The 25,474-nt window shown below is 38.6% G+C and overlaps 1 protein-coding gene across 4 annotated transcripts in view; it reads left to right on the forward strand.

The window, feature by feature from the left end:
* EYA3 (EYA transcriptional coactivator and phosphatase 3) overlaps window positions 1–25,474 on the forward strand; it is a 115,609-nt gene that overhangs the window by 47,444 nt on the left and 42,691 nt on the right. For all 4 annotated transcript variants that reach the window (XM_032303707.1, XM_032303708.1, XM_032303710.1 and 1 more), the window contains 4 exons: window positions 2,363–2,406; window positions 6,591–6,670; window positions 11,429–11,495; window positions 13,993–14,129. In XM_032303707.1, the coding sequence (XP_032159598.1) occupies window positions 2,363–2,406; window positions 6,591–6,670; window positions 11,429–11,495; window positions 13,993–14,129 (328 nt within the window). The remainder of the gene's footprint in view (window positions 1–2,362; window positions 2,407–6,590; window positions 6,671–11,428; window positions 11,496–13,992; window positions 14,130–25,474) is intronic.

Raw genomic sequence — 25,474 nt, forward strand, 5'->3', positions numbered from 1 at the left:
TGTCAAAGTCCATATATTATCCTAGGAGTATTCAATCTCCTGGTTGGTTTATGGCATCTTTTATCACATAGAAGTTTTGAATTTTTGTAATATCAAATCTGTTTTTTATTTTATGGATTTGGAATTTAATATGCCTAGTAAGAATTTATCTGCCTCAAAGGTTTTTGTTTTTCTTCAAATGCTTCTGTAATTTTTTTAAATTTAGAGGATTAAAAAAATTTTGGGGGGGCACCTGGGTGGCTCAGTGGGTTAAAGCCTCTGCCTTCAGCTCAGGTCATGATCCCAGGGTCCTGGGATCGAGCCCCGCTTCGGGCTCTTTGCTCAGTGGGGAGCCTGCTTCCTCCTCTCTCTCTGCCTGCCTCTCTGCCTACTTGTGATCTCTGTCTGTCAAATAAAATAAATAAAATCTTTAAAAAAAATTTTTTTTAGTTGACACACCATGTTACATTAATTTCAGATGAACGTAGTGATTTATCTACTCTTTGTTGTGTTGGGCTCACCCCAAGTGTAGCTGCCATCTGTGACCATGCCATCTATTGCAGTGCAATTGACTATATGCCCTATGCTGTGCCTGTTTTTCTTAGAGGTTTTTTCTTTTTTAAAGATTTCTTTATTTTAGACAGAGAGATCGGGAGAGGGAGAGAGAGAGAGTGCATGAGTGGGAGAAGCCAGAGTGGAGGGGAGGTGAACACGGAGCCTGCTGTGGGACTTGATCCCATGACCCTGAGTTCACGACCTGAGTCAAAACCAGGAATTGGACAGCCAGCCAACCATACCACCCAGACACCCCAAGGGTTTTTCTTAATGCCCCCCTTTCCTTGATTTTCGCTTTACTTATGAAAATTAAAGTAGCAGTAAAAAATAATGTCTGTTGGTATGCCATAAGCAGGAAGCCAAGAGTGGCTTTATTTATTTTGTCATGTTTTCTCATGAGGAATAGATGTCCATGAAAAATGTTATGGGCCTTGTATTTATCTTTTATTTATTATTTACCTTATCTAAGGACTGCTAGACTGTTTGCCAAAGTAGCTATACTATTTTACATTCTCTCAGTTTCTGGATTATATTGTTTGAACCCATACTTGTAAAGTTTGTCTGTATCCTTTGAGTTCATTTACGTGCCTCTAGTGCCAAGGTGGCACACGTGTCCTGATTTACAGGGGGACATAATTACCTGAATCAAGGGAAATAATGTCTGAGATGTTAAATTGATTCATATTAAATATTCATATTAAATAGCTATATTCCCACCTGATATTTTTGTTTAAAATTATTTAACAGTGTTTCTGCCTTTTGTTGGCTTGAAATACTTTGAAGGACCTATAATTTTGTATGGCTAAGCATACTAAGCATGTTTCTACTATGACTAGTTATTCTAATCAAGAGCTCTAAAATCAGCTTCTTTGTAATATGAAAGCAGGGAAATCCACTAGCAGTGTTAAATGTTGATCTTCTGTTTGTGGATTCTTGAACTATTTCAGTGGAAATGCTTTCAGCTCAGAAGGAATTAGAAAAGACAAAAATCTGGAATAAAATAATAGCATGCAGAATATTTTTTAAATTGCTCATAACCTGGGGCTCTTGGGGTCTCAGTTGGTTAAGCGTATGACTCTTAGTTCTGGCTCAGGTTGTGATCTCATGGGTCATGGGATCAAGGTCAGCACTCTGCTTGAGTTTCTCTCTCCCTTCCCCCTCTGCCCCCCCATCTCCTCCTTCCCTCTCTCTCAAAATAAATAAATAAGTAAAATATTTTTTTTTAATTAAAGACATTCCTGTTTAATAAGTTAATAAATGAGTAGGTGATATTGAGATTGCCACACTTACTGTTGGATAAGATAATTATGTGTCTGTTAAAATTTAAAACCAATTAGTTTGTATCCAAGTTTAGATATTTGATTCTGATAAAAATTTTTGTAAAGATTTTTATTTATTTGGCAGAGAGAGAGTGTGTGTGTGCACACAAACGAGCACAACCAGGCTCCCTACTGAGCAGGGAGCCTGATGCAGAACTCGATCCCAGGACCCTGGGATCATGACCCAAGCCAAACAAACGCATACGCTTAACTGACTGAGCCACCCAGGCACCCCTCTGATAAACATTTTATCTCGAGTAAAAATCTGGTAAATATTTTACCTTGAACCTGAAAAATACTTTTTTCATTAAAAAGAAAAGAGCTCATGTGAAAACCAAGTCCATCTCTAACTCTAAAATAAAACAAAGGTTAATTAAATAAATCTAAGCAAAACAAAATGAAACAGTTACCTTGTAATTTATTAGTTAATATTAGCCTGCCATTTGAATAGCTTGATAATTTCAAGAGCAGATCACTATATTGATGCCTTTGTATAATTATTTTTGCAGGTAAAAAAAGCCAAGATGCAGGAATCAGGAGAGCAAACTTTAAGGTATGTAAAGTTGAATTTCTTTTTAATGATCTACTTACTGTCTTTTTTTCATATGCTGATTAGTATAGGGGCGTGTTTTGGGTTGACTACTCTCTTTTTTAGTTTTAGCATGTCAGACTTTGTTGGTTTTTTTTTTTTTTAAGATTTTATTTATTTATTTGACAGACAGAAATCACAAGTAGACAGAGAAGCAGGCAGAGAGAGAGGAAGGGAAGCAGGCTCCCCGCTGAGCAGAGAGCCCAATATGATCCCAGGATCCTGGAATCATGACCTGAGCTGAAGGCAGGGGCTTTAACCCACTGAGCCACCCAGGCGCCCCATCAGACTTTATGTTTTGAAATTACTTGGTTTAAGATGAAAATTTCCTTCCAGTAGTTTGTCCTTGAAACGAGTAAGCGCTGATATTTTCTTATTCATTATTTATTCAGTAATATGTACTGAACTCATGTTATCTACCAGGTCCTGTGATATATGGAAGAGACAACAGTAAATATTCTCCAGTCAGATGTACAGTAAACAGAATGGGAAGAATAAGCAGAAATAAGGGAAATTCAAGGGATTTCGTGTCAATTACCAAATGAATATGGGATGCCTTAGTCATTAGCTCCACTCCCTCTTGGATAAGAGGTAGCTTCTTTGCACCTCATGCTCTCACTTCTGCAATGCCATTGTTTTCTGCTTTCTCCAGTTCTTAATTCCTTTTGTTTGTCTGTGAACTAGTAACTACATCACCTCTAATATCTTAATTTCCAGAATCTGACTATTTTAGTACCACACACTGCATTCTAGCTCATGTAGCTACTCCCATACTCCCATATGATATCTTCCTATGCACTTCCCATTACATGAGCTGTCATTTTCATTCTTAAACATTGACCCCTCCCATAAAAAAAAACTTCCGTATCTTTCTTATGCTGTTTAAATGATAAGATCTATTAATTTAATCAGTCCCTGACAAACATTTTGTGAGGGACTTCTCCTTTTAACTTCTCCTTTTCCCCTGTGGCATGCTTCCTAGCAAAACCGCAACCCTGGTCAAACCAACTATCCACCCATTCCATGCTTATTTCCAATCACCCAAACTTTGTGATGGGAAAACACAAAACGGTACTGATCTGTTTTCATTTATAATTACATCTCAAACAGGCACTTAAAGATTCTTGGTGGTCCGTCCACCCTTCCCGGTGTATTTTATTCCCTAGCCTCTAAAATTAACTTTCTTCCCCTCCCTTCCTCCTTACCTCCTGGTTTCTACCCTCCACTCTGTTCCCATTCACTCAGCTGGGGATCTTGCTCTCCCTAATTCAAAGAGAAATTAGAAACCGTTCAATACTGCCTTGTTTGCCTGTCACCAAATCTACCAAATTTGATTAGACCAAATCTACCCATTTATCTACTTCTATTTTGACCAAATCTACCCATTTATCTGCTTCTCTACAATATTCTCTTGAAATCAAGAGTCGGACGCTAAACAGACTGAGCCACCTAGGTGCCCCATTAGCACTCTTGCTTCTGTTGAATCTCTAAACACTTAGTTGAATATGTAGGGGATTTTGCTATAACATAAGATTCTAGGACCATAGGTCTTTATACCATTGTATACCAGATTATACAAATAGACCTTCTAAGTTACTGGGTCTAGAAATAGTCTTTCATCAGTGGGTATAACAGTGAACCCCAGACTTATCCAGGTATACATAGGAGACAAAACAGCCATTGTAGTTGGAATATGAAGTTCTTGTCTAGCTTTATACCCATCTCCTGAGAATCCTGTTTAAGTAGGCATGACTAGAAGTCTGTATTTTTACCAGTTATTCGGGTAATTATAATAATAGACAAGTTTGGGAAACATGGATATAACTAGTCAGTTTGATTTCTTCCCCTTACTCTTCAATTCCCATAGTCACATCTTGGTTAGTACATTAAATGCTATTCCAAAAATACAGGTATTTGAGTAAATAGATAAACTTCATCTGGGGATTTAGCTTTAAAAATTAATTACAGAGGTGCCTAGCTGGCTCAGTTGGTAGAACATGTGACTCTTGATCTCAGGTTCATGAGTTAACACCCCAGATTGGGCATGGAGCCTACTTAAGAAAAATAAGGGGCATCTGGGTGTCTCAGTCCTTAATATGATCTCAGGGTCCTGGAATCGAGCCCCACATCGGGCTCCTTGCTCAGTGGGGAGACTTCTCACTCTCCCCCTCCCCTAGCTTGTGTTCCCTCTCTCCTGTGTCGCTGTCAAAAAAATAAATAAAATCTTTAAAAAAGAAAGAAAGAAAGAAAGAAAAATAAATAAATAAAAGTTAATTACAGGGACACCTGGCTGGCTCAGTCAGATGAACATGCAACTCTTGATCTCGGAGTTATGAGTTCAAATCCCTGATGGGTGTAATGATTGCTAATGTAAATAAGTAAACATTAAAAAAAAAAGGTAATTATATCTCAGGAAAAACTGTTTGAAAATTCAGAATATACCAGGGGGGAAAAAAATCTTGATTTCTTACTTGAATGTTTGAGGTCCATTCAGAAAAAATATGAGAGCTTTAAGGATTTTGATGCTGTGTACTTTTTATGTAAGTAACATTTCTTTTAAAAATTTTGCTGTGTAGAACCTACTCTTCCCTTTTATTAGTCTCATCTTTGAAGATATGTGGAGTCTCTGGTATGGTGTTGTCCATTTCTCCCTAGAGTATAAAATAGCAGAGCAGATTTCTTTCTAAGGGAAATGAATGTGGGAAGGATGCCTGGGCTGGGGTGAAGTTATAATACAATAATAATGGCTATGGTTATATTACATTTACTCTCTTCTAGTCTCTAAGTACTTTTCATATATTAACTCACTAATCCATGTAACAACCCTATGTGTTAGGCTCTGTTATTGTCCCTCTTTGACAGTTGAAAGCGGGGTACAAAGAAGTTTAGCTCAAAGTCTTTAAGCTAATTTTGGCAGAGTGTAACATGAATGCAAGCAATCTGGCCACTATGCTATGCTGGTAACTGAGAGAATAACTGGAGAGTAGAAAGGAAGGTAGAAAGGAAGAGGGAGGACACTGTGAGGGGTGAAAGTTAGTAAAATCTCCATTCCAGAATTTCAGTGAGAATTTTGCCATTCAAGTGTCTAACCTAATGATTTGTTCTCCCAGTTTATGTGATTTACCTTTTGTAATTTATCTGAATTCTCCTTATAACTTAAAAAAAGATACTGCTCAGGGGATATGATAGCAAATTTTTTAAAAAAATTTTAATTGAATGGGGAGCCTGGGTGGCTCAGTGGGTTAAAGCCTCTGCCTTCGGCTCAGGTCATAATCCCAGGGTCCTAGGATCGAACCCCGAGTCGGGCTCTCTGCTCTGCAGGGAGCCTGCCTCCCTTCCTCTCTCTCTGCCTGCCTCTCTGCCTGCTTGTGATCTCTTTCTATCAAATAAATGAATAAAATTAAAAAAAATTTTTTTTAATTGGAGTAAAAAGAGAAATATAATAGAATGAGCCATTTTAAGGTTCAGAACCCCCTTCTTGGAAGCAAGCATGTATAATTTGAAAACAATTCTCAAGTAACTATGAGAACCACTGTCTGAAATCAGGAATCTCCCCATTTTACTCTGGAACTTTGGAAACAAAGTAACAGCGAAGTTTGGTTTGCTTTCTTATTTTTTGTTTTTTGGTTTTTGTTTTTTTTTTTTACCCCAAGTTCTTTAGAAAAACTCTGACTTGTCTCTGACTTAGCTGGAATTTCTTTTTTTTTTTTTTTTTTTTTTTTAAGATTTTCTTTATTTATTTGACAGAGAGAAATCACAAGTAGATGGAGAGGCAGGCAGAGAGAGAGAGAGAGGGAAGCAGGCTCCCTGCCGAGCAGAGAGCCCAATGCGGGACTCGATCCCAGGACCCTGAGATCATGACCTGAGCTGAAGGCCGCGGCTTAACCCACTGAGCCACCCAGGCGCCCTTAGCTGGAATTTCTGAGTGATAGGAAAACAGGAGTGATATGAGAAAGAAGAGTGAAATGCTGAAGGTACCAGCCCCAGCCCTACTTCTTCAGGTAGCCGCTAAAAACCAATAATGATACCATGAAGACTTACTTTGCCTCTTACTTGTGTAGCACAGGAAGAGAAATGAGTTTGATGAAATCACTTTTAGCAACACATCAAGTCCATGAGGGGCTAATGTTTTCATTTTGGTTCTCTAGTCAAGTGAGCAGCCCTGAAGTCAGTGATCAGAAACCTGAAACTTCAAGCCTTGCTTCAAACCTTACCATGTCAGAGGAAAGTAAGTACTGTATTCTGTGCATGATGAAAGAGGTATTCTTATAAATGGATGATGCTGTTCTTTTATAATTGGTTTTCACTGATTGCCTTGTTTGTTCCTTATATCCAGAAGCCTTTCCTGTCCGTGTCTGTGTGTGTGTGTGTGTGTGTGTGTGTTTTCATCCTTGTGTTCTCATATATTTGACATACCAGCTGAGGAAGAAAATCGCATGGAATCCATTTACCTGAGGAGTCACACTTGGTGATTTTATTTTTGTTTTGTTTTGAAGTTGATGTTCTGGAAGTAATATTGCCTTACTCGCAATCAGAAAAGTTTCTGGGCCAACCTCTGACTGCTCCTCCAAAGACATTGCTGTTTCTCTGCCTTTCTAACAACCAAATGACTCTACCTATCCATCTGTGCCAAAAAGAAAAGTAATCCCCTTAAGAGCCCCCAATGGAAGGGTGCCTGGGTGGCTCAGTTGGTTACGCATCTGCCTGTGGTTTGGGTCATGATCCCAGGGTCCTGGGATCGAGTCCCACATCTGGCTCCTTGCTCAGCAGGGAGCCCGCTTCTCCCTCAGCCTTCTGCGCCCCCTGCTTGTGCTCTCTATCTCTCTCTCTGACAAATAAATAAATAAAATCTTCAAAAAAAAAAAAGGAGCCCAGAATTGATACTGGACGCTGGGGGAGACCCACCCCAATAAGATACATCCTCCACTTACCAACCTGCTTTCTCCTACAGAAAAGATAAATTTATAATGGACAAAATTTTATAGAGTGTTCTGGGTTTGTTTGGTTGGGTTTTTTTGTTTGTTTGTTTGTTTGCAAAGATGTAAGTTTTCTCTAGCATACCCACATATGTCCCCAGGTTCCCTCCATAGGACAAATAGTCATCCCTGAAATTAAGTATCATTGCCCCTCCATATTTTACCACGTACTTTAAAAGAATAAATTTGTATAAGACACTTTTTAAAAAGACACTTGTTTAGGGGATTTTTTTCTTCTCTTAAGGTGGTTATACTTAACTTGACATACTTCCATGTATTAGAAAATGATGTCTAAAAAAAAAAAGGAAGGAAATAGTATATCTTGAACTATGTATATTATTTCCTCAAAGGTACTAGTCTAGTGGTTCTCCAGCTCTTAGTGTACTTAAGAATCTGGAATGCTTGTTTATAATGTAGAATTTTGGCCTCATTTTCAGAGATTATCATTCAATAGATCTGATATGGATTGGAATGTGTAAGAAGATAGGTGATTCTGATGCATATGAGAAACTGCCCATACTGTGGAAACTGCTCTAATCCGTGAAAAGTCTCTGATTTTTTTTTTTGATGTCCCACTCATCCCCAAGAAAAAAAACCTGTTTTTTTGTATATTCCAGGGCCAGGAAGTAAGTTGAGTCTTCTTGCTCCTTCCAGATACTTCTTTCCCTTTTTTCCCTTCGAAAACTCCAGTTCCTTTGAAGTACATATTTATGCCTCCCTTGCCTTTCTTTTTACCCTAAACTGAACTACTAGCCATTTTGCTCTTTAAAGACTAGGTCTTCTTTGTTTTCTTCTCCATCCATACTCTTACTATATTCTTGGTGATTTCGAAATCCATGTAAATGACCTATCCAATACTTGTCATCATATCTGTCTGCCTTTATGTCCCTTTTCACTCTGTATGGATTCTATGGCTCTTTATTATAATTGTTCCTTACAAATACCTTCAATACCTTTGCCTCTTGTACTCTCCTTGCTAAACCCCCATCCTAATTTAATACAACTCTCCATCTTCCCTTTAAGTGCATTCACATAGCTAAACATTATTGGATAAATTATCTACCTGGCTGACTCACAAGGCCTCAAATAGGCACCCAGCATGTTTGGAAATCCTACATTTTGCTAATGAATTTTACCTTTTGATATTTCACAGAATACCATATCCTCACTCACCTTTCCTCATTCTTAACCGATGGCTCCATTGCAAATAGAAGTTACCAGACAAAAAAAAACCCCTTATCCTCTCACCACCACCAAATCTTTAAGCCTACCTGTGTTTGTACCCATGTTTTCTTGCTTCATTCTTTTTTTTTTTTTTTTAAAGATTTTATTTATTTATTTGACAGACAGAGATCACAAGTAGGCTGAGAGGCAGGCAGAGAGAGAGAGAGGTAGAAGCAGGCTCCCCGCCAAGCAGAGAGCCCAACGCGGGGCTCGGTCTCAGGACCCTGGGATCATGACCGGAGCCGAAGGCAGAGGCCCTAACCCACTGAGCCACCCCGGTGCCCCTTTCTTGCTTCATTCTTATCGGGACTAAAATAGTCCTAGTCTGTAGAAATAGTGCTCCTGTCAACGGTAAGACCTTTTATTTGGGCTCCACATCTAACCCATTCTCACCTTCCCCAAAGGCTTTGGTGGTGTTGTTAACTAAGACCATGCCTGTGTCATCAAATTCTTCTTCTCTTCTTAATCCTTCCTGTCAGTAAAGAGACATGACACAGTATTTGCCATCTTAAAACCGAAACAAAACCCTCCTTTGGCTCCACATTCTCCACCTCTGTTCCATGACCCATTGGAACTTCTGGAAAGAGTTGCGCTTTCTTGTTTTCTTGCCTCCCATTCATTATTCAGTCCTCTCAAGTTTAACTTCGGTCACCACTCTTCCACTGAATTGCTCCTCTCAAGGTCATTAGTTACTTGCAGTTACTCTGAGAGGACTAGTTCTAGTGAACGTTTCTTCTCATAGCCTGCCTCTCACCACTTTTCCTCCCACCTTTCTCTTCTGTTGGCCCTTCTTCCTCTGCCTGAACTCTGAATGTTAGGCCTCATGATTTATTTCTAGTCCAGCATTCTTTCCTCTTTCTGCATCCTCTCATCCACTGTGTTACTTTAAATATTGTATACATGGTTGATGAATTCCAAATTTAAATTTCCAGTTTGACTTCTACCCTGATTTCATTTGTGTATCCACCTGCCTGTTTGACACCACAACTTAGATTTCTGAAAGGAAAGTCATACTTAAAATATGGGAAAGCTTTTGGGACACCTGGGTGGCTCAGTGGATTAAACGTCTGCCTTCAGCTTAGGTAATGATCCCAGGGTCCTAGGATCAAGTTCCTCTCCCTCTGCCTGCTGCTCTCTCTGCTTATGTGGACATGAGGGCTGTCTTTCGCTCTCTGACAAATAAATAAAATCCTTTTTAAAAAAGGATTAGCCCCATCAAATCTCTTCTTTTCCCAAATTGCCCCATCTTTAGGAAGGGGTTTCACTATCCCTCCCATTGCTCAAGCTGGAAATTATCCCATATTCCCCTGTTTTCCTCAGTCCTTACATAGAGATCCGTCAGAATGTCCTGCTTTACCTTCAGAATGTATTTCAAGGTTGTGCCTCATCTCCACTGCTGCTATTCTAATATTACAGCAGATTATGCCTTGACTGTTTATAATCCTTTCACGGTTCCTAAGTACTGCAAAAATAAAGCCTTATTCATCCTACAAAGCAGTAAATATTGGTCTAAATCTCCTAGGATGTTTTGTCAATCTCTTCTCAAATTAAATCAGAGGAGAAGGGTTTGGGTTTTTTTTTTTTAAGTAGTCGTCAGCAGGGAAGGAACCATCACGCAGAATCCAAATGAAGGTATGTTTTCTGTGATGGACGTGAAGACCCTTTAGACCTAATTGAGATCTCTTTCATTTTTGTCAAAATTATTATGGATGAATGTGATCTACAGATTTCCAGTAATTATTTTTAAAGACCTTGAACAATGGCAGTGGACAAGATATCAATTTGTCTTACTATTGGCCATGAATTGCCGGCAGCTTATGTGCTCTTGACCAGAGTTCCCTTTTTAGTTCAGATACTCAGGAAACCCAGCTAGAAGTAAAGTTAGTTGGTTTACTCTAAAACCCGACTAATAGTAGAACAACCACAACCTCCTTCTCAGATGCTGAAGGAAGTTCTTGGACAATTCAGGGATCTGGTACAAGTTCTTTATGATACAACTCTGTCTACAGCATGGACTGAAATAGTGCGTAATGAATAGGATTTCGCTACCCATCAGACTTGAGTTGAATATTTACAGATGAAATCATGAGGATGAAGCCTTCTCAGCAGCTATTTCAGATAAAGTTATAGGTGTCAAGAGGACCCTAGCTGTGAAAGTCTCTTTACTTGATGGTTCATCAGAGCATCACATCAGTTCCTCAGATCTGTGTCTTTGCTTTGCCAGACTTGAAAGCCTTCACCACAAAGCTGAAAAAGTAGTGGTATGGAAGTGTTCTTGCATCTTTTGCTGCACTGTAATAGCAGTAGCAAAAATTTTCTAATAAAACTGGGTACTCCCACCCCAAATCTGTCTTCCTGCAAATCATTCTTACAGCTTTTTACTCAGATGAGTGGAAACACCCAGAGAATGAATAAGCTAAAGAAATATAATGCAATTTCTCAGATATGGATCTTGGTTTTTAAGTTTGCCTCTGAGCACAGTGAAAGCTTAGGGTGTTGCTTCATCTGTGACTTTAGATCAGTGACAGATAAAGATAGAGATCAACTGGTACTAACCTTCAGCTCTTCCCCAAACCCCCCACATTCTGGCTTCTTCTACTGTCTCTAAAAGTCTCTAAACGCATTACTATAAGAGAGAGGGATTTTCTACTGCATAGTCTTTTTAAATTTCTCAGGTGCCGTCTGTAATCTGTTATTTAGTTTGAAAGACTACAGTGAGATATGCAATTTTCTCATTTCATTTTTGAAATGTTCTAACTTTTTACCTGATGATATCTTTCTTTCAGTTATGACATGCACCGATTACATCCCTCGCTCATCCAATGATTATACCTCACAAATGTATTCTGCAAAGTAAGTTCAATAATTATTTCAAAAATCTATATGCCTTTTCTCTAGGTTCATTTCAAAATTTAGTTTGATATTTAACTTAGTAAGTCGACATTTTAACTTCATTTCACCTCTCATGTTTTCTGACCCTACTCCAATTTTTTTATTCCCTCTAAATGTAGAGTCTCTGTAACATGCTTTTAAAAAGTAGATGGTTGCCTGGAATAGATAACTGTTACACAGGAGCTTGCTGTAAAAGAATGGCCACTGAAAATGAGAAATATTCGTGATCAAAGCGTATCACTGATTGACCTCTGATCATTCTCTCTTTCCTCTGCCTTGCTAGATCAGTAACACAGCTCAAGCCAGCCTCCTAGTGGGACTTCTCAGCCTATTCTATGTTCAGTTTCTTGCTTTAGGAATGTCCTCAAAGTAGAATTTAGGCTTGAAGTTAGGCTTAGCAGGTTGAAGTCACTGAAAGGCAACGTGCTTTGGGCCTTCAACAGGTAAGATCAGCATTTAAGATCCATAAGCTAATCATCTCCAAGATGAGCAGTACAGAACTGGGTGTATGCCAGACTACCAACCATCTGTTGATAAAGAGTGAACCTGTACATACATTGATAGATACATATGAGTGTATTTATTGAGGTTGGATGTATGCCCAGGTGCTTACATAGGCAGAACACATGAAGGAATTGGTAACAGAGGTGACTGATACCTATGGTACTGTTCATAAAAAGAAAACTGGCATTTTTTCCCCCTTTTTGTGCTCGTTTATACCTTTTGAACTTTTCATCAGTTAACAAAGAACTAAAAAGATTAATTCAATGAGTTATCCAAATTCTCATCTGATATTTAACAATAATAGCATCTTTGACCCAGTCATTTGCACATGATTTCCTTCTGTGAAATGACTGAACCTATTCTCTGAGATCATTATGAAGGAAATAAGAAAATAACTTTGAGTTATAAAAACTCTACAGGAAAAAAGGATATTATGATCTTTAACATATCTGGAGATCAATCCATTTGAAGTCACCAAGATTTTAAATTATTCCCATGTGAGTTGATTAACAGTTACGACCTGAGTTATTTCTTGGTTCAGATCTGGATAAGAAGAACGATGTGAACATGAGGCATATTTCAAATTCATCTGACTATTCAAAAAATAATTTACATACCTGTTGCATTCAGGACTCCTTATTAGCTATGCTGTCAGTCTTAATTCAGACCTCTTTAGCACTTATGTGAATCATTGCATTATAGCTATTTTTTAACTGGACCTCTACTTCAGCTTTCTCCCCCTTCTAACCCATTTTATAAAGCAGTGTCAAATTAATCTTTATTCAAGAACAGCTCTGATCTTGTCACTCTTTGCTCAACAATTTTAGTGGCTCCCGATTGTTGCAGATTGGTCTGAACTTAGCCTGGAATTCAAGGTCTTTGGTGTCTTTCCTTCTTTTGCTACTCCCCTTCACTTCATGTATGTCCTTTAATATAATCTTTGCTCCTTATAGGCTTAAGCCCTTGTTTGCCTTCCTCTGTACCTTTACCAGAGTTTTTCTCTTTTCCTTGGACGCCCTTTCTTTCCCATTTCTGCAAATCTTATCTGCTCAGTTCACATACTGCTTCTTTATAGCCTTCCTTCATTTTCCTTTCCCCCAAAGCTGAAAAAAATGTTTTCTCCTTCATTGCAGTATTTTATTGTTCAGATTTATGTGGTACACAAAACACTTGCATTGTAAGTACAGCATAACTCACCAAATAAAATAACTGGTATCTAAAAATTCAGTGCACAAAATGTGGGACCATTTTATTGCACGGATGAAATGACCGGGTCCTCTAGCTAAAGTCCCAGAAGTTTCACTGCTGAATTCGAATTCCCTAGCTAAACCTGATGTGGTTGGCTGCAACTAGTGACAGTGTATTCTGGCTTAAACATCAGTGGGAGGATTCTGAGTCCTGTCTGGGACTTCTCAGATTTTATTATCTGGCCCCTGATTTGTAGGCTTGATCTGGGGATATTGGGGCCCACCGCTACTCCCCGTTCTTTGATGTGTAGTGGTTCCTTGCCTTTTCTCTACCAGCCTAACCCCTCTCTCAAGTCCTACTCTCTCTCTTAGAACTTGTTTGTCCCAGAGGGCTGGGTGAAGAATAAGAGCCAATTGTGAGTCCCATTCTGTCCAGTTTTCTGTTACTTTAGGGGTTCATGTACATGTAGATAAATTTTATTTACAACTTTGCATGTAGCATATTACAGATGGTTGTAGCATAGTGATTGGATGTTGGGAGGATACTTGGAACTATTTAATTTCCCATAAAGATGTTTCTTAAGTGATAGTACAACTTGGAAGGGAAAAATTAATTCTACTTTCTGACCACAGTAAGAGACATTTTATGTGGAAGGTTAGTCTCCTCATTGCTGATTTTTTTGCTTTTAGTGTTATTAGCTCTTCCCTCTATTTCTTATTAAAAATAAATCACATATGAAAGTTTTTATTTTCTTGAACTTTTATAGACCTTATGCACATATCCTCTCAGTTCCTGTGTCGGAAACTGCTTACCCTGGGCAGACTCCGTACCAGACACTACAGCAGTCTCAACCCTATGCTGTCTACCCTCAGGCAACCCAAACATATGGACTACCTCCTTTCGGTAAGGCATTCTATTATAAGCAGTTTCTAAGAGTGTTGATTTTATCCCCTAGAAACTTCGATCTTTCCCCAGATACCAAGTATGGCTAATCAGAAAGCTGAAAGATGATGGGTTGTTCTTTATAGAATATCTACTCAGTTACAAGTGTGATAGATGTTGGGTGTGCAACTTTCCAACAGTATGTTTGATGCATATTCAATAAAAGCATAACTTTTAATGCTCATTTGTGTATCTGCCAAAATTTTGCTGTTTCCAGAAAGGTACTAAATCTCGACTATAAAGCTTGGAATCTTTAAGTGTTGGGAGAAACTCTTTGAGGAATTACTGTTACTTTCTTTATACAAAACACATTACCATGGTTAGATAAGCATAATAAGTATATTTTGTGATGACTAATTTTCATGCTAAAACTTGGTAATCTAAATATCCAGATAGAGTATGCCTTATAGTGTACTCTCCCTTTTTTTTTGGTCAATTTTTCCCTCTCTTTTTCTCCCTCTGCCTTAAACTGATCAGTTGTTGCTCTGCTGAACTAACAAGTTACCTTAGAATGAGGAGAATCCCCAATTTTATATAGCCCTATCTTTGTGTGTAGTTTGTTCTGTAGTTTTAGGTATGTTGGACGTGAACTGTGAATTAAATTGATTTACTGGAAGTCAGTTTGAGACTCTGGGAGCACTTAATATCTGTGCTGATTTTTCTTTGTGTAAATTGATAGATATTTGCAGTATGCTTTGTTGTCTCTTCCCTGGTTTCCTAGAACCAATGTTAGAAAGTTGAGTGAGTAGTGTATTATTTTCACATATGCAACATGTTAATAAAATTTTATCTCTGTAGCCTTTACTGAAACTAACTGGAAATTAGAAAGAAATTCTCAACAGATTCTTGATGTATTGTGGTGTTGCCTGCTTTTGGTTTCTACATTCTTGCTTTACCTGGCCCATTTGACTAGTCCCTTGTGACAGTGACAGCTCTCTTAGTTTTAGGCTTGTTAATATGCCTTGGCTCCTGGTAACTACTAGAAATAAAATGGGAGGTCGTGTTTTAATGATAGTGATGGGTCTGTAATCAAAGGAACGAGACTGATACAAAGGGAAAGTCAAGCAAAGCTTTATTTTGCGCCGGGCATCGGGAATCAAACCAACCATTCAGGACGCCTCTTACAGAGAGGGCAACCCCTCCCAGCCTCACAGACTAACTTTTATAGAGCAAAGGCCATGTGGTTGAGCCTGGCCACACACAGGTGGCCAATGAGATTGTAACACACAGAGAAAACTGCACAGTCATGCTAGGTCATACATGGGTGGCCAATTGAATTACAGTTCACCCCATAGTAGCTATTTGAACTAGCCTATCACCTTGGTCAGGATTGGCGCCCAAAAGGCGGGTCCCACACTCCTTAGTAGCTAGGGAGACAGTATCCTCGCTTTACTGATTGGATGTCTCCACCGGGCCCTACTCATCCCTGCATTCGGGCTCTGTTACCTCCACCTGACCTGACCCGCCCTTGTATTTGGGCTCTGTTATCAGGGACTGGTCGACCATATTCTACTGGTTTCCCGGACTTGCTTTTAAGTAAGTTCCTTGTGGGGGGCGGAGTGGGGGGGTAGGGTCAGTTTAAGTTTGACTGCATAAACAACAAAATCACTGTTTAACCAGATGGAATCGCTCTGGCTAAATAGGCCCCTACAGTATTGGTAGTTGATAACTTCATGAAAGAAGACAAACAGAAATGCTCTTGTTCCCCCATTTGTATGTCCATACCTCCACGCCTGTCAGTATCCGCCCGTATACTAAAATCTTAAATTTGTTATATATTTAACCAGCCATGACTGAGTAATCCTTTTGGAAATGGAACTTTCTGTGAATATGTTTGTGCTTATATCTTTTTGCATATGTTAAAGTTAATTTTTCAACAGCTGACTAGTGAAAGCTAGCAAGTATAAAGTAAGTATTTTTATATTAGTTTTTTACCTTCTGTTTTGGTTGAAATTCATTGTTAGCAAGCCCAGAGCTCTTTATGACATTGTCGAACAGTTGATCATTCCTGCTGTTCAGTATTGAGTAAAACTCTTATTACATCTCTGATCTCAGATTATGGAAGACCTAACACAGTGCCATGTGCATATTATGGTATCTTTTATGATCACTGCATTTGCCATGTATTAAAGAAAAAAAAATTCTGTATAATAGGTCCTTGGTAAAAACGTGAAACTGTTTATATTGTAAAGAAGTATTGGTAATAGCAGGCTCTTTTATTAATCTGGTTTTGTTTAATATTTGGGAGTGAGGGAGACTTGTTTCATAAATTCCTCTCTCAGTATTTCAGAGAAAGAGAATCAGCTAAATCTGACTCTTAAGTAATATATGAAGCTTACTGGAGGGAGATTTAGGTTGGGGTAATGTGAATGAAAAATGTGGCATATTTTCAGAATTTATTAAGGAAATTATAGATATGGCTGGTTTTTTAAAAAGTGTGTTCACTCAAGTAGAAAATACTGTTTCTTCCTGTGAAGATTTGGCAATTTTATCTTAGTGCTGCTTACTAGCATTAAAACTAGATTAGCTGGTCTGTTATTTCATTTCAGATGTAAACAGGGCTTCAGGAATATCTAATGTTTATGAAGTGCTTTATATACCAAGCAGTATGCTGGGAACAAGTACCTCACACTTTACATTATTGTCTTATTTAATCTTAGAACAGCCCTCCGGAAAAGCAGTAGCATTATCCCTTTTTATAGATGAGGAAACAGGCTTAGAAGGATCAAATGATTAGCCTGAGGTCATACAATTAGGAAATACCTGGGTTTAGAATCGAACCCGGATCTGTTTAATTCCAGAAGTGCTCCTAAATTTAGTCTGTGTCTCAGAGTTGAGTTTGAAATTAAAAAACATTCTTCCTCCTGATGAAAGGAGAAAAAACTAGAGGAAATCTAGGAGGCCTGTACTGGGAGCAGTCTGTAATGCTCGCATGTAATGTGAATAATGTAAAAGTAAAGAAATAGTGGTCATGCTGTTTTTAAGAGCTCTGTAGAAATGTAGTGGAACGGCAGAAAGAGGAATGGAGGGTTAATTTCCAGTGATCTCAGTGAACATGTGGGAGGAAAGGGGCACCATTTATTTTTAGGAGCTTATAAAAGATCACCTTAGCTGCCACTATTCCGGCTTCTTTTGAAAGAACTCTAATGTGAGTTGGAGATTTGGTAATACTAAAACCTCAAGGACGTTCATGCCATTTCCCCCAGCAAATTCACTTCTAGAGATTTATCCTATGGAACTAATTAGAGATACCCATGGATTTTCAAAATAAGATACTCATCACAACATTATTTATAACAGCAAAAGATTGGAAACAGCCTACATTTTGAATTGAAAACCATGTGTTAAATTGCAGTGTATCTATAGAATGGGAAAGTTAGAAATAATATTCTTATAAATTCCACATTCTTAAAGAATATTCAGCATCTTGAGAAAAGTTTATTATTAATTTTAAAGCAGTATGTAAAACTAAAAGCAATATAATATGCCAAGTTAGTGTTTTTTAAAAAATATGTACATAAAGAATAATTTGGAAGAAAGATGCTCATATTGCTATACAGGCATTATAGATTTGATCTCAGTTATCAGGGAACCATGCAAGGCAAGGACTTAGTTGCATTATGTGCCAGTTTCTGGTAACGCAGTCCTCTACAAAAGCAAGAACTGCCTGTATTTTTTTTCTGCGCAGGACTATGCATTTTTTTTTTTAAACTTTCTATGTTTTCTTCACTTTCTGTAATATACATCTACTCACTTTATAATCAGGGAAATCTCAGATTAATTATTTAGTATTTGTAATAGCTCATCCCAGTGAGCTGTTGAATCAACAGACCAAGATATTTTTCATGTGTTTTTTCCTGAGCATTGGCATGTGCTTCAGTTCCTAACCAAAATAATTTTTCTCTAAAAAGCCACTACTCTGATATATAGTACTATAAATGGAAGTGCTCAGATTAGTTTGGTTAGTGACTAACCAAAGATGAAGTATTTGTGCTGAGAAACTTAGGAGTAGAGTTTGTGATAAGACCCCAATGTGGGGCAGTAAGAGGATAGAGCTCAAAGACTGGCTTCATTTGCCACTGTTAGACCAGCTATTGTCCACAACAGGCCCTTGGTGCTTAAAAGGCCTCGATAAGCTTGGTAGTTGTAGGGATAGAGCAGGGGACTGGGAGTCAGGAGACCAGGGTTTGGTTTCATCTTTGCTATGGGCAGGATTGCTATATAGTCAGACCATTTGGTCATGCTGCCTGTGACTTGGAATTCTGGGAAGGGCACTTTTAAAGGAAGATTCTTACATGCTTTCAGAGCAAGGCTACCGTGATGCCAGAGGCAGTGTTCCTGTGGTCTTTTATTCTTATCTTCATCGTAAAATAATTGTAATTTTAAATACCCACTTCTTGTTTCTGGTCAAAAACATTCAAAACTACTATAGTCATTTTCCTACTTGCCTTGGACACTTTGCTCTGGTTTTTGGCCTTATAAGGAGGACCAGTTCATAGACATTTTGCATTTTGAAACTGAAATATATAACTAATGAGACTGGCAAAACATTTTCAGGGAATACTATTCTCATGAATAAGATTGTATTTTAGTACAGTGTAATCTGAATGTGTTCACAGATCCAACACCTCAGATTCAAAACCTATTTAGAAAAAAAAAAATCACATCGATTACAATAAATCTGAAAGTTATTGTGACATTGAAATGGCAATTTGCTAAAATGACACTCAACCACAAAGAATCATGGCACTGATACTCAAATTTCACGTAACTGTTAAAAAAATAATATTTCCAAATATTTTTAGTGTTGAAATTTAGGTTTAGTTAGGACTTTAGCTGTGATAATGATAATAAACTAAGCACAGAACAGGGGCCAACCCTCCAAATGTATCCTGTAGATGATGGAATTCTTCATTTTCCTCAAATAAGTTATTTCATATGTTTAATAGGTAAGAAAAGAATACAACTTTTTTTTTATGTTTTAAGAGTTTGGGACAAGGCGATTGCCACATCCCATGTCGATTTGAGATTTTTGCAGCTCCCTTACACTTAGTAATCCACAAATTTTACAGATCTGAGTTTACCTGGATATTTCAGTGCCCTGGTGAGGCAGAGGGCCCTATTGTCGGTGCATTATATTTCTATAAATTCAGTATCAGATTAGAAGTAAATGAAATGAGTTAATACTGAATTTGGAGCTGTGGCTGACCTTGGTATTGATTTCTTACCTGGAATGTGATTGATGAACCTTCTTGGACCCGTTAGCTTCAACTACCCTGATCCACCAGCCATAGCTATTCAGAACACAATGAACAACCAGACAGTAAGTTTTTTTTTTTTTTTTTTAGATTTTTATTTATTTATTTGACAGAGAGAGATTACATGTAGGCAGAGAGGCAGGCAGAGAGAGAGAGGAGGAAGCAGGCTCCTTGCTGAGCAGAGAGCCCGATGCGGGACTCGATCCCAGGACGCTGGGATCATGACCTGAGCTGAAGGCAGCGGCTTAACCCACTGAGCCACCCAGGCGCCCACATTTTTTTTTTTAAGATTATATTTATTTATTTATTTGAGAGAGAGGGAGGGAAAAGCAGATTCCCTGCTGAGCCAAGAGCACGATGTGGGCCTTGATCCCAGGACCCTGGGATCGTGACCTGAGCCAAAGGCAGACGCTTAACTGACTAAGCCACACAGGCACCCCGTAAGATTTTTTATAGATAAATTTTTGCATAGCCAAAATTATCACTAAAACTGTTCACCATAAAGGACATCCTTAGGCTGTTGTGTAGAAGCAAAGCTTCGTTTATGGTTTCCTAGTTTACTGCACATGAACAAGGAGGTAAAGTGAGAAGCAAGAGATTGTCAAGTGACAGGTCACAGAGAAAAAGTTAAAATGATGTAGATCTATAACTGAGTTGTATTTAGTACTAAGCAAATGTCTTCACATATCCCAGTACCTCTGGGGATGTCTCTGTAATATATATATATATAGCACAGCACACTATTAATCTTTGTGACAGTAATTCTGAGAAAATCTAAAGGTACATCCACTATTTCCTTCCTGCAGAGAAGGCAGGAAAGTATATAAATATATTTGAAAAAGATTATCACTCAGGAGCATTGTGATAAAAATCAAATAAAAGTGAACAGCAATGACAGAGAATAAAGAAGCTGAGCAAAAGAGGGACAAACAGCTACTGGACCACGAGGGGAGAATTCGAGAGATAAGTGACACCATAAGACGAAACAACATTAGAATAATTGGGATTCCAGAAGAAGAAGAAAGAGAGAGGGGAGCAGAAGGTATACTGGAGAGAATTATTGGGGAGAATTTCCCCAATATGGCAAAGGGAACGAGCATCAAAATTCAGGAGGTTCAGAGAACGCCCCTCAAAATCAATAGGAATAGGCCCACACCCCGTCACCTAATAGTAAAATTTACAAGTCTCAGTGACAAAGAGAAAATCCTGAAAGCAGCCCGGGAAAAGAAGTCTGTAACATACAATGGTAAAAATATTAGATTGGCAGCTGACTTATCCACAGAGACCTGGCAGGCCAGAAAGAGCTGGCATGATATTTTCAGAGCACTAAACGAGAAAAACATGCAGCCAAGAATACTATATCCAGCTAGGCTATCATTGAAAATAGAAGGAGAGATTAAAAGCTTCCAGGACAAACAAAAACTGAAAGAATTTGCAAATACCAAACCAGCTCTACAGGAAATATTGAAAGGGGTCCTCTAAGCAAAGAGAGAGCCTACAAGTGGTAGATCAGAAAGGAACAGAGACCATATACAGTAACAGTCAACTTACAGGCAATACAATGGCACTAAATTCATATCTCTCAATAGTTACCCTGAATGTTAATGGGCTAAATGCCCCTGTCAAAAGACACAGGGTATCAGAATGGATAAAAAAACAAAACCCATCTATATGTTGCCTCCAAGAAACTCATTTTAAGCCCGAAGACACCTCCAGATTTAAAGTGAGGGGGTGGAAAAGAATTTACCATGCTAATGGACATCAGAAGAAAGCAGGAGTGGCAATCCTTATATCAGATCAATTAGATTTTAAGCCAAAGACTATAATAAGAGATGAGGAAGGACACTATATCATACTCAAAGGGTCTGTCCAACAAGAAGATTTAACAATTTTAAATATCTATGCCCCCAACGTGGGAGCAGCCAACTATATAAACCAATTAATAACAAAATCAAAGAAACACATCAACAATAATACAATAATAGTAGGGGACTTTAACACTCCCCTCACTGAAATGGACAGATCATCCAAGCAAAAGATCAGCAAGGAAATAAAGGCCTTAAACGACACACTGGACCAGATGGACATCACAGATATATTCAGAATATTTCATCCCAAAGCAACAGAATACACATTCTTCTCTAGTGCACATGGAACATTCTCCAGAATAGATCACATCCTCGGTCCTAAATCAGGACTCAACCGGTATCAAAAGATTGGGATCATTCCCTGCATATTTTCAGACCACAATGCTCTAAAGCTAGAACTCAACCACAAAAGGAAGTTTGGAAAGAACCCAAATACATGGAGACTAAACAGCATCCTTCTAAAGAATGAATGGGTCAACCGGGAAATTAAAGAAGAATTGAAAAAAATCATGGAAACAAATGATAATGAAAATACAACGGTTCAAAATCTGTGGGACACAACAAAGGCAGTCCTGAGAGGAAAATATATAGCGGTACAAGCCTTTCTCAAGAAACAAGAAAGGTCTCAGGTACACAACCTAACCCTACACCTAAAGGAGCTGGAGAAAGAACAAGAAAGAAACCCTAAGCCCAGCAGGAGAAGAGAAATCATAAAGATCAGAGCAGAAATCAATGAAATAGAAACCAAAAAAACAATAGAACAAATCAACGAAACTAGGAGCTGGTTCTTTGAAAGAATTAATAAAATTGATAAACCCCTGGCCCGACTTATCAAAAAGAAAAGAGAAAGGACCCAAATAAATAAAATCATGAATGAAAGAGGAGAGATCACAACTAACACCAAAGAAATACAAACTATTATAAGAACATACTATGAGCAACTCTACGCCAATAAATTTGACAATCTGGAAGAAATGGATGCATTCCTAGAAACATATAAACTACCACAACTGAACCAGGAAGAAATAGAAAGCCTGAACAGACCCATAACCAGTAAGGAGATTGAAACAGTCATTAAAAATCTCCAAACAAACAAAAGCCCAGGGCCAGACGGCTTCCCGGGGGAATTCTACCAAACATTTAAAGAAGAACTAATTCCTATTCTCCTGAAACTGTTCCAAAAAATAGAAATGGAAGGAAAACTTCCAAACTCATTTTATGAGGCCAGCATCACCTTGATCCTAAAACCAGACAAGGATCCCACCAAAAAAGAGAGCTATAGACCGATATCCTTGATGAACACAGATGCGAAAATACTCAACAAAATACTAGCCAATAGGATTCAACAGTACATTAAAAAGATTATTCACCACGACCAAGTGGGATTTATTCCAGGGCTGCAAGGTTGGTTCAACATCCGCAAATCAGTCAATGTGATACAACACATCAATAAAAGAAAGAACAAGAACCATATGATACTCTCAATAGATGCTGAAAAAGCATTTGACAAAGTACAGCATCCCTTCCTGATCAAAACTCTTCAAAGTGTAGGGATAGAGGGCACATACCTCAATATCATCAAAGCCATCTATGAAAAACCCACCGCAAATATCATTCTCAATGGAGAAAAACTGAAAGCTTTTCCGCTAAGGTCAGGAACACGGCAGGGATGTCCATTATCACCACTGCTATTCAACATAGTACTAGAGGTCCTAGCCTCAGCAATCAGACAACAAAAGGAAATTAAAGGCATCCAAATCGGCAAAGAAGAAGTCAAATTATCACTCTTTGCAGATGATATGATACTATATGTGGAAAACCCAAAAGACTCCACTCCAAAACTGCTAGAACTTATACAGGAATTCAGTAAAGTGTCAGGATATAAAATCAATGCACAGAAATCAGTTGCATTTCTCTACACCAACAGCAAGACAGAAGAAAGAGAAATTAAGGAGTCCATCCCATTTACAATTGCACCCAAAACCATAAGATACCTAGGAATAAACCTAACCAAAGAGACACAGAATCTATACTCAGAAAACTATAAAGTACTCATGAAAGAAATTGAGGAAGACACAAAGAAATGGAAAAATGTTCCATGCTCCTGGATTGGAAGAATAAATATTGTGAAAATGTCTATGCTACCTAAAGCAATCTACACATTTAATGCAATTCCTATCAAAGTACCATCCATCTTTTTCAAAGAAATGGAACAAATAATGCTAAAATTTATATGGAACCAGAAAAGACCTCGAATAGCCAAAGGGATATTGAAAAAGAAAGCCAACGTTGGTGGCATCACAATTCCGGACTTCAAGCTCTATTACAAAGCTGTCGTCATCAAGACAGCATGGTACTGGCACAAAAACAGACACATAGATCAATGGAACAGAATAGAGAGCCCAGAAATAGACCCTCAACTCTATGGTCAACTAATCTTCGACAAAGCAGGAAAGAATGTCCAATGGCAAAAAGACAGCCTCTTCAATAAATGGTGCTGGGAAAATTGGACAGCCACATGCAGAAAAATGAAATTGGACCATTTCCTTACACCACACACAAAAATAGACTCAAAATGGATGAAGGACCTCAATGTGCGAAAGGAATCCATCAAAATCCTTGAGGAGAACACAGGCAGCAACCTCTTTGACCTCAACCGCAGCAACATCTTCCTAGGAACAACGCAAAAGGCAAGGGAAGCAAGGGCAAAAATGAACTATTGGGATTTTATCAAGATCAAAACTTTTGCACAGCAAAGGAAACAGTTAACAAAATCAAAAGACAACTGACAGAATGGGAGAAGATATTTGCAAATGACATATCAGATAAAGGACTAGTGTCCAGAATCTATAAAGAACTTAGCAAACTCAACACCCAAAGAACAAATAATCCAATCAAGAAATGGGCAGAGGACATGAACAGACATTTCTGCAATGAAGACATCCAGATGGCCAACAGACACATGAAAAAGTGCTCCATATCACTCGGCATCAGGGAAATACAAATCAAAACCACAATGAGATATCACCTCACACCAGTCAGAATGGCTAAAATCAACAAGTCAGGAAATGACAGATGCTGGCGAGGATGCGGAGAAAGGGGAACCCTCCTACACTGTTGGTGGGAATGCAAGCTGGTGCAGCCACTCTGGAAAACAGCATGGAGGTTCCTCAAAATGTTGAAAATAGAACTGCCCTATGACCCAGCAATTGCACTATTGGGTATTTACCCTAAGGATACAAACGTAGTGATCCAAAGGGGCACATGCACCCGAATGTTTATAGCAGCAATGTCCACAATAGCCAAACTATGGAAAGAACCTAGATGTCCATCAACAGATGAATGGATCAAGAAGATGTGGTATATATACACAATGGAATACTATGCAGCCATCAAAAGAAATGAAATCTTGCCATTTGCGACAACATGGATGGAACTAGAGCGTATCATGCTTAGCGAAATAAGTCAAGCAGAGAAAGACAACTATCATATGATCTCCTTGATATGAGGAAGTGGTGATGCAACATGGGGGCTTAAGTGGGTAGGAGAAGAATAAAGGAAACAAGATGGGATTGGGAGGGAGACAAACCATAAGTGACTTTTAATCTCACAAAACAAACTGAGGGTTGCTGGGGGGAGGGGGTTTGGGAGAAGGGGGTGGGATTATGGACATTGGGGAGGGTATGTGCTTTGGTGAGTGCTGTGAAGTGTGTAAACCTGGTGATTCACAGACCTGTACCCCTGGGGATAGAGTATTATGCCTCCATCAGAAAGGATGAATACCCAACTTTTGTAGCAACATGGATGGGACTGGAAGAGATTATGCTGAGTGAAATAAGTCAAGCAGAGAGAGTCAATTATCATATGGTTTCACTTATTTGTGGAGCATAACAAATAGCATGGAGGACATGGGGACTTAGGGTGGAGAAGGGAGTTGGGGGAAATTGGAAGGGGAGGTGAACCATGAGAGACTATGGACTCTGAAAAACAATCTGAGGGTTTTGAAGGGACGGGGGGTGGGAGGTTGGGGTACCAGGTGGTGGGTATTATAGAGGGCACGGATTGCATGGAGCACGGGGTGTGGTGCAAAAATAATGAATACTGTTATGCTGGAAATAAATAAATAAATAAATAAAAACTGAAAAAAAAAAAAGTGAACAGCTATGATATCTATCAGTAT

This window comes from Mustela erminea, chromosome 10 (genome assembly GCF_009829155.1).
Source record: "Mustela erminea isolate mMusErm1 chromosome 10, mMusErm1.Pri, whole genome shotgun sequence".
Lineage (NCBI taxonomy): Eukaryota > Metazoa > Chordata > Mammalia > Carnivora > Mustelidae > Mustela > Mustela erminea.